Genomic DNA, 9,596 nt, shown 5'->3' on the forward strand with positions numbered 1-9,596 from the left:
CTCTGGAGAAAATATTACAGACATAAGATCATAAATTAAGACAAAATATTGGGTAAAAATTCCATTTCTACTACTAATCTGGAAATGAGTAACTATGAAACAGAGATGGTCTTGGAGATTTCCAGAATGACTTGAAGCCTCTAGATAACATGGGGGAAATCAAAGTAGCACATATAAGTAGGACTGTGTTAAAGGTAAATAGGATGTCAATATTCCCTGAAGGGAAAGGGTCATGATCTATAGATATTGATTCAATCTGTACCCCCAGCTCTGCATAGCTTTGAGTAATTCTGCTTGTATATATAGTATGTAGAACATTGAATGAAACCAGTAGTGAGGTGAAACAGCAGCTTTCCTGAATTGGAGACTACATTGTGATTTAAGTTCTAAGAGATGCAGCTGACTTCAGTTCAACCCTGCTCCTGTAAGTACCCCTCTGTCATATTCCCCTAAGCTTTATGAATGAATTATTTCATGAAGGTATGTTTGAAAAGTATATTTTCTTTTCTTTTATTGAGCTATACATTTTTTGGCTCCCCTCCCCTTCAACCCTTTCCCATGGTCTCCATGCTCACAATTTACTCAAGAGATCTTGCCTTTTTCTACTTCCCATATGTTTCTCTTAGGGTCCTCATTGTTGTCTAGGTTTTCTGAGATTGTAATTTGTAGGTTGATTCTTTTTTTTTGCTTTATATTTATAACCACTAATGAGTGAGTACATCTGATAATTGTTTTTCTGGGTCTGGGTTACTTTACTCAATATGATGTTTTCTAGCTCCACCCATTTGCCTGAAAATTTCAAGGTGTCATTATTTTTGTTTTCTGCTGTCTAGTACTCCATTGTGTAAATGTACCACATTTTCCTTATTCACTCTTTGATCAAGGAGCGTTTAGGTTGTTTCCAGGTTCAGGCTATGACAAACAGTGCTGCTATTAACATAGCTGAGCACATGTCCTCATGATACAATTGAGCATCCATTGGGTATATACCCAAAAGTGGTATTGCTGGGTCTTGAGGAAGGCTGTTTCCTAATTTTCTGAGAAATTGCCATACTAATAGCCAAAGCTGCTGTACCAGCTTGCACTCCCACCAGCAATGCAGTAGTGTTCCCTTTACCCCACAACCTCTCCAGCATAAGTTGTCATCAGTGAACAGTATATTTTCTATGGTGTGATCAGGTTTGCTGTTTTAAGAACCAGTGTTATTATGCCTCACCTGGAGATAAGGCAACAGAGAGTAGAGAATGTTTTTAGGATGTACTCACTCAGTCAAGTGTGAGATCAGTGGTTTTCATTTTGCATTTTATTGATAGACAATATTGATAGGTAAGGGGGGACAGTAATACTGATATCTAAGGGGTACCTTGTAGTAAACATTTTCCATTGCATGCTCTCCTTCTAGAAGAGACCAATTTGCGTTATAGAGAAAATGTTCATTGCGAAGAATACAAGATTCAATGATCTAATTATTTTAGGTACAGAAAGAGGAAATTATAATTATGTTTGATTCCCAAGGTTTAGATATGTATTTGCTTGCTTAATACATCAATTTGAATAAACATTCATTTATGAAGCCTAAATAGCTGATAATAGCAGGTTTGTGTTTTTACCAATTTAGAACATGTTAAAGGGCGTGAAAAAAAGAAAAGTACTCTTGAGCTAACAATCTTAACATTTAAGGGGTATTTACAAGAAAATGGATTACTTGGAGCTGTCAAGTTTATTTCCTGAAATAGAAAGTGAATATAAAACCCTAAGACTTTCTGACAAGTGCCAAGAATGACTTAAAGACCCTGACTTAGGGTTAATTAAAGCTCCACATATTTGCATAGTTGAGAAGTTCACCTTGCAAGCCCTAACTGTGGAATGATTTCTCTGGTTCTAAGCTGTGTGTCAGAGAAATATATTTATTTCCCCATATTGGCCCAGTTTAAAAAGAATATTCTCCCTTCACCGATATCAAGCCAAATCATGTAGCAGCGGGCCTACAGAAGAGACAATTTAACTCTTGATGACTCCATTGAAAAGATTTTCTCATTTCATTTCTCTTAAAGCGGTGATGTGTCTGTTGCTGCTGTTGGCAAATCTGCTCCTTTGGGAGAATGTGTGCTCCACACCAGATGTCTTGTCCACTAAAGACCTGTATGATCATGTGGTTGAACAATCTCATACCAACTATGACATGTCCGCAGACATATACCACGAATTTGTAAGTTCCTCGCTTGCTTCTTGTTTTCTCTCTAATGGGGACTGCAGAAAATGCTACTAATTAAATCAGAAATCACCACGATCTGACGTTGATGTGACAAAATTTTATAGGTAATAGAAAGAAGCAGATAATAAAATGTGAATTGTAGAACCTGGGAGGTTGTATAAAATCTCAAGCGTTTTTTAAGAATGGAATAATTTTTCAATTTTCTAAATAATAGATTTTAAAAATAAAAACATAATTTGAACTTTCACTTTTAACATCAAATCCCCAAAGAATCACAGGATGGAACTGTGACTTCTTGGTCTTTTATGGAGGACTCCACTCTCTACGGAAATTCTCAACTCACCCCCTGCAGATATTCAGTGTAGGATGATTACACTGCAGTGAATTGAATGAACGGAATAAAAGCTAAATAATCACAACCATGTAAATTGGGAGGGGGTGACATCCAACTGCTCAGATACTCCAAAATGTGAAGAAATATTGTTTAATATTTTCAGTGTGTAGCATCTGTGGGCAAAAGAGAGCTTGTGTAGAAGGGAAATGTGTCCTCCCTTCCTAATGATGACACGTGACCTCTGGATTCTGTGAAGAAGGAAAATACAAGATAAAGAGCTGGGAGAATTTGTCTTAGAAAACATCTCCATTGTGTGTTCACTCATTGGTGAAAACTCCTTTTACTCGTTTCCTTCTCTGATTGTCACTCACAATTTTCCCACTTCATGGCATTCCCAGAAACCCATTAACCTCCAAATGTTCTCATGACTAGTATTAAAAAAATTGTATTTAAAAAATAAATACTCGAGGAAATATAATTCACAACTGATTATTATATAAACTTTAAATATTGTGTGCATTTTCCTTCACTCCTTTTGACGTAGATTCTTAAAATAAGGCTAGATATTTTTTTTTATATTTTGATTGTATCAACATTACTTCATTCTACTTTCACCACTGATATAGTATTATTCAAATATAAAGACATGGTAGAATGTTAGAATAAAGATAAATTTGTAATTATGAATTAAAGGAAGAACATCAATTTGAGTCAATGGATAAAGAAGACATTTATAAATTTGCAAAAAGTTACTATTTTATAACACAGTTCAAATCCTAGGGAAAACTATACTTAACACTGGAAGTTTTTCATTTGGAGTTTGTAAGGTTTCTGGTTCCTGTTCTCCCAATAATAACATTTTAAGGGACAATTAAGAGAATATTAAAGAAGAGTTAGAGCTTGGGAGGTCAGTAAATGAGATTGGCTATCTAAAGGGGAAAAAATGAGCAAACGTATTTGCTTTATTCCGGTGTTTTAATTTTTATGTTCTCATTGACTTTTTTAAAAATAAGTTCTGTCAAGAACATTGATGCTATGGTCATATATATTTTCATTCAATTCCGAAATCCAATACACTGAATCATATCTTTTCTTTCAGAATGTAAAGTTTGCTAAAGCAAGTTGGTTAAATGAAAAGGTGCCCATCGAGTGCCACACTGCATCCATCACGACTCCAGAGAATATTAAGCAAATCCGTGAAACAAAAGTAGGTTTTTTCCCCTTGGTTTTCACTGAAACAAATAAAACTGAACAGTGTTTAGTTGTTTTTCACGTGGGTTACAGGGGCCAAATATGGGTGATCTCTGATGCACAGCACGGAGGAGGAAGCAACAGATAGCAAACAATTCACACACCTCACAGTTGATAACTTACCCACCAGGCCAATGCCAACTTACATTTCAGCAAATGCAGAAGTTACCAGGACAATTTCTAGCATCGTCATGGTGGGCTTGCTCTTATTACTCTCTGGGAAGCTTCAATATGAATTGGACACTTTTGTTTGGGTATACACTCACAAACATGTGCAAGAAATGTAGATACAGTAGTTTTTATGTTCTGATGCTAAAGGCCCCTCCTCTAGCAGCATGCTACTTCAGTTTCTTCATTGTGTGCTGTCTTCCCTGACTTTCCGCCTTCTTCTTGCCATTAGAGGAAAGAGACTGTAAAAGAGGCTCCTTCTCTTCCTGTTATCTTGTGTCACAGGATGGTCCCTGTTTGAGGAAGTCTGTACAAACACATAGTTCTGTGTTAGGATCTTTTCCTTCTCGCTCTCTTTGTGAAACAGGGTTTGATTTGATTTACCATAAAATTTATATGTGTACTCATATAATGGGGCGTCATGCAGATGTAGAAAAATATGGTTTTGAAAGCTATGTTTCCATCAATATGCCATTGTTTTAATACTCTACCATAATACAAAAGCCCAGAGTGATATTTGAGAGACCAGTTTGATTTATTAGTGTGGAAATTATTTGGACCACTTTCACCTGACAGTGTTGTTATCTATTTTATCTAAAACCAAGCCCTGAAGTCACTTACTGAGTCCCAGAAAGCCTAGCTTTCTCACAGAGAGGGTTAGTAATACAAAAGAACATATTTTATTAGGGTTTCTATTGCTGTGAAGGGACACCATGACCACAGAAACTCTTATAGAGAATTGTGGTAACTTGCTACAGAGGTTTAATGCATTATCATCTTTGGGGCGGGGGATAAGATAGCGTGCAGTCAGACTGTGGTGCTGGTGCTGAGTGTCCTTGAATCTTGATCCAAAGGCTAAAGGGGGTGAACTGTCTCATTGGGCATAGCTTGAGCATATGTGGCACCTCAGAGTCCACCCCTACAGTCATGCACTTCCTCCAAAAAGACCACACCTACTCCAACAAAGTCACACTTTTTATTTGGGGGCCATTTTCTGTCAAGAACCACAAAGACAGACTGTTGAATATAGAGGGAAAATAAAAAGCAATTATTTTGACCTGTCAATAGAAAAGAAAATTGTTCAGATCTAATTTTATTTAACAAACTATAGTACAGTAGCTAAAATTTTATAATTCTACAATTTGTAGATACTATGAAATATATGTATTAATAAGATATATCTATTATAGTTCACCATCTTTGTGTAAAATCAACAGATATCTACCCTCTTGAATCTCACTTCAGTTAAAGTGTTTTTTTTTTTTTTTTTTTTATCGTGCTTCCCTAGACAGAAGACCTTCTGAAAACAGTCATAGCAATGTCCCGTGCCTGGGACTATCCTCTGATACACCTGATACTTGCCACGGCTGCTCTCCCAACTGAGTCTAATGAAATGATGCAAAGAATCAGTGATGTGAAGCATGGAATTATAGAACTTTTGAAGGGACTTGAGATCCTACTGAGCAGGGTAAGTTGTCTCTTCACATTTCTTTGTTTATGTTATTTATAAAAGTGGTGTTTTGGACAATGAGGAGAATTTTTAAATAATTCATTTGCAAGACAGAAATTTTTATATCACATTCGTTGAGAATTGAGCGAGTAAGGGACCACTTGTAAATCTAACACCTGAGGTGTTTACTGAAAACTGTGTAAACAAGTGGTTCTGACACCATCAACAAAAAGCCAATGTTCTTCATAGTAATTTGGAAAGTAGCTTTTGGGGTGCTGTGGACACCCCTGCTTAATGTAGACAGTCTTCTTATGACAGCCATTTCCTGGTTTTCCTGGACGGCATCTTAAAACACTGAATGAAATAAGATTATCATGTCTAAGGATTCAGAAAATGCATAGTGCAAAGAATATATTTAGTTGAAAGTTAAAAGATTAGGACACTCTACTAGAATCATGAATTATGAAAGACACATCAAGGAAAGTATTAAGGATATATAATATTCCTTGAATTGAAAGAATTCATACTAGCTGGTCCATTTTTCTCTGATTCAAATCTCTGTGTGAAGCCAAGTACAACTTTGGGGCTTTCCATCTGCCTACTTGTATATTGATATATTTCATCTGGGATCAACAGCATGACCAAAATATGTACATTCATCGGACTTCTACGCTTAGATTATTAATGGCTTTATGGTACTTGGCCCATGTGTTTGAAAATCCATGGTTTATAACTAGTTTACATACCTCTATTTTCTACTGAACAATTTAAAATTTAAAAGAAATATCTGCTGGGCCTAAGGATATATTTCATGTCTGTAAATATCTTTCTATGTTTTAGGACCTGATTTAATCTCATTATTCTTGTCAAAAAGGGGTGTAACATTTTCTCCATATAAGGGCAGCTTTAGGGAGGAAGACATATGGAGATCTAAAGTGGATTCTGAATAAAGTAAAAAGAAGTAATCTCATTGGAGGATATTTACTGAAGACTGACTACTGATCAGCAAATCCATTTGCAAATACACCTGTACACATACACATCTATGCACTCATATACACATAAAGTGGGAGGAGAAATAAATCTTTATAATGTTAATGATATCTATCCATTTGTTGTGTAGACCCAGCCTGGAGCTATAGAAAATTTTCCTCCTCATTGGTCAGGACTGAGAGAACTTCAGTCATCTGATGAAGACACTCACCTTTTTGTTATGTATAACCTCTGCCGTTGCCTGAAAAGGGACACACAAAAGGTTGAAAGTTACCTCAAGGTCCTGAAAGCCCGAGTCATCTTTAAGGAGAACTATTAATCAGAGAAACTTCCTCCTGCACCAGACGAGAAAAATATCCCAAAGATCCACAACCACATATTATGCAGAGACTGGGAGTCCTTGAAGAACTCAGCCCTAAATGGGATGTTTCTATCAAATCCCTCTCCTCAGACTTCAGGGAATCCGGCATTAGAGGAGGCAAAAAAGTGCGAGAACCACAGGGGATGGAGAACCCTAAGAAAGCAAGGCTCTCTAGGTCAATAGCGGAAAAGCTTACATGAACTCAGAGACTGAGGCAGCATGCACAGGGCTTGTATGTCTGCAGTTACATTGCAGCTTCCATTGTATTGTTCTTAAGGGAATCCTGTGTGTGGGAATGAGTGGTCTCTCATCTTTTGCCCTCTCTTGGGCCCTTTTCCTTTCATTGATCTGTATTTTATTTTGTCGTATTAAAAAACTTGAATGAATAAATAAATGGAACCCTGCCACTACAATAAAGACTATTAACTGAACTATCACTTATACCTTCAGGGAGAGGGAAAATCACTTTTCTCCAATGGAGTGACACTGGATATATCGACCACTTCAGAGCAGGTCTTTATTCAGGAGGAGTTGAATAATATAACAATATATAATTAACTCTAAAGGGTTTTTTGTTTTATTGTTTGTTTGTTTTGTTTTGTTTTTTGAGAGAGGGTTTCTCTGTAGCTTTGGGGCCTGTCCTGGAACTAGCTTTTGTTAACCAGGCTGGCCTCGAACTCACAAAGATCCTCCTGCCTCTGCCGCCCAAGTTGCTGATTAAAGGCCTGTGCCACCACCGCCCAGCTCAAAGTTTTGTTTTCTTTTTTATATGTGTGCTTTTATTTAGTTACCTTTTGATTGGTTTTTTCCCCGCTTATGGTTGATTTATTTTTGTTCCTTGGTTTGAGAGGGCTTTGTAGTTGTATGTGGTTTTTGTTTGTGTTTTGAGAAATCAATTAAAGTTGGATAGCTAAGGAGAAGAAGAGGATCTGGAAGGACTTGTAGCAGGGGAAATGTGATTGAAATATATTCAAATTTAAAATTTTCTCTAATTTAAGTAACAAAATAATATGAAAAAATGGAGGAAAAATAACTGTTAAGTGCACTCACATCCCTGCACCATGCTGCTGAGATGGCCCTAGGTGAACCAGACCTTCAGTTCCCTCCAAACTTTTAATGTTTGAATGCAAGCATTGTTGCAATGGATTTCTTCTCAAAAATAGTTTTTAAAATGCCCAATTCAAAGTGAAAAACGAGCCAGGCGATGGTGGCGCACGCCTTTAATCCCAGCACTCGGGAGGCAGAGGCAGGCAGATCTCTGTGAGTTCGAGACCAGCCTGGTCTACAAGAGCTAGTTCCAGGACAGGCTCCAAAGCCACAGAGAAACCCTGTCTCGAAAAACCAAAAAAAAAAAAAAAAAAAAACAAAGTGAAAAATGGTCAGTTTCTTCTGTTTATTTAATGTACAATCAATCCTTTGTTTTGTGATGGTCCTGAAAAAATTTTACAGATACACTCTTTTAAGAGGAAATAAGACAACTGACATATAATCAGAGTACATAAAGAAGACCAAATTAATTTAAACTGAAGCAATCCATTGTTAATGCTAAGTAAATCTTTTGGATGGACATCTGGGATAATATATAAAGACAAGCCATTCAGTGAACAAATTTTCATGGTAATAAGACCGTACAACTTGTATGTTAATGCACTTTCCTGAAGTACCACCGATTTTATGTGTTCCAAGATGTATTAGGAAAAAAGAGGGAATGGCTCTATATTTCTCCATCACCTATCTCAAATCACGATCCTTCTTAGGACTATTGTAGGAGGATTCCATGTGTTTGGATTACTGTGGTTCTATTGTAGGAGGATTCCATGCATTTGGATTACTGTGGTTCTATTGTAGGAGGATTCCATGTGTTTGGATTACTGTGGTTCTATTGTAGGAGGATTCCATGCATTTGGATTACTGCGGTTCTGACAACATTTCCTCTTACAGGCAGGGTATTTAACATCCTCTAGTCATCATCCAGTTATTAAGTCTGCACAGCAGAGAAAGTTGGAAGGATATGTTCTTACAACATCTCTCCCTTTTCTTTCTTCTCCATATTTATCTATGCCTACAATGTTTTCAAAATTAAGAAGAGAAAATCAGTGTAAAATCTTGATATGCTAAATTTGATAACTAAAGAGTTTCACTGACTAAAGATCAAATAAAATTCCTCTAAGAAGCAGATGCTTTTCTTTGGGCAAACAAGTATTATCTCAAAAATACCAGTGGGACAGCATCAAAGGATAGTGAATTTTGGTTGTTTTTTTTTTTCTGTCCATTTTTAATACAATCTTTTCTCATTTCAAAAAGCTATCCCCATTCCCATTCCTTCTCCTCCTCTCACCCCACCCTTCCCCCACATCCCATCCCTATCCACTCCTCAGAAAGGGTAAGGCTTCCCATGGGGATTCAAGTCTGACACATGACTTCAAGGCAGGACCAAGGTTATTCCCCCTATATCTAGGCTGAGCAAGGTATCCCTCCAAAGAGACTATGCTCCAAGATACCAATGCAAGAACTAGGGATAAATTCTGGTCCCACGCCAGTGGTCCAACAGACTGCCCAAGCTTCACAACTGTACCCCACATTCAGTGGGCCTAGTTTGGTCCAATGTGGGTTCCCCCACTTTTAGTCCAGAGCCAGTGAGCTCTCACTAGCTTAGGTCAGCTGTTTCTGTGGGTATCACTATCATGGTCTTGACCTCTTTGTTCATATTATCACTTCTCCCTCTCTTGGATTGGTCTCTGGAAACTCAGCCTAGTGTTTAGCTGTGGATCTCCGCATCTGTTTCCATCAGTTGGTGGATGAAGGCTCTATGATTACAATTAAG

General features: G+C 37.2%; 1 protein-coding gene across 1 annotated transcript; it reads left to right on the top strand.

Annotated features, from left to right (window-relative positions):
- The first annotated feature begins 2,059 nt into the window (after window positions 1-2,059).
- On the top strand, window positions 2,060-6,730 carry LOC130885515 (prolactin-3D4-like). Its single transcript, XM_057787053.1, has 4 exons — window positions 2,060-2,209; window positions 3,649-3,756; window positions 5,257-5,436; window positions 6,542-6,730. The coding sequence occupies exons 1-4, from the start codon at window positions 2,060-2,062 to the stop codon at window positions 6,728-6,730; spliced, it is 627 nt and encodes a 208-aa protein (XP_057643036.1).
- The last annotated feature ends 2,866 nt before the right edge of the window (window positions 6,731-9,596 follow it).

The sequence above is a fragment of the Chionomys nivalis genome, chromosome 13 (genome assembly GCF_950005125.1).
Source record: "Chionomys nivalis chromosome 13, mChiNiv1.1, whole genome shotgun sequence".
NCBI lineage: Eukaryota > Metazoa > Chordata > Mammalia > Rodentia > Cricetidae > Chionomys > Chionomys nivalis.

Bases quoted from the DNA above. Each gene is read 5' to 3' on its own strand.
- LOC130885515 (XM_057787053.1), top strand. From the start codon at position 2,060: ATGTGTCTGTTGCTGCTGTTGGCAAATCTGCTCCTTTGGGAGAATGTG. The intron at 3,757-5,256 runs GTAGGTTTTTTC...GTGCTTCCCTAG, and splicing joins AGCAAATCCGTGAAACAAAA to ACAGAAGACCTTCTGAAAAC. The intron at 5,437-6,541 runs GTAAGTTGTCTC...TTTGTTGTGTAG, and splicing joins TTGAGATCCTACTGAGCAGG to ACCCAGCCTGGAGCTATAGA.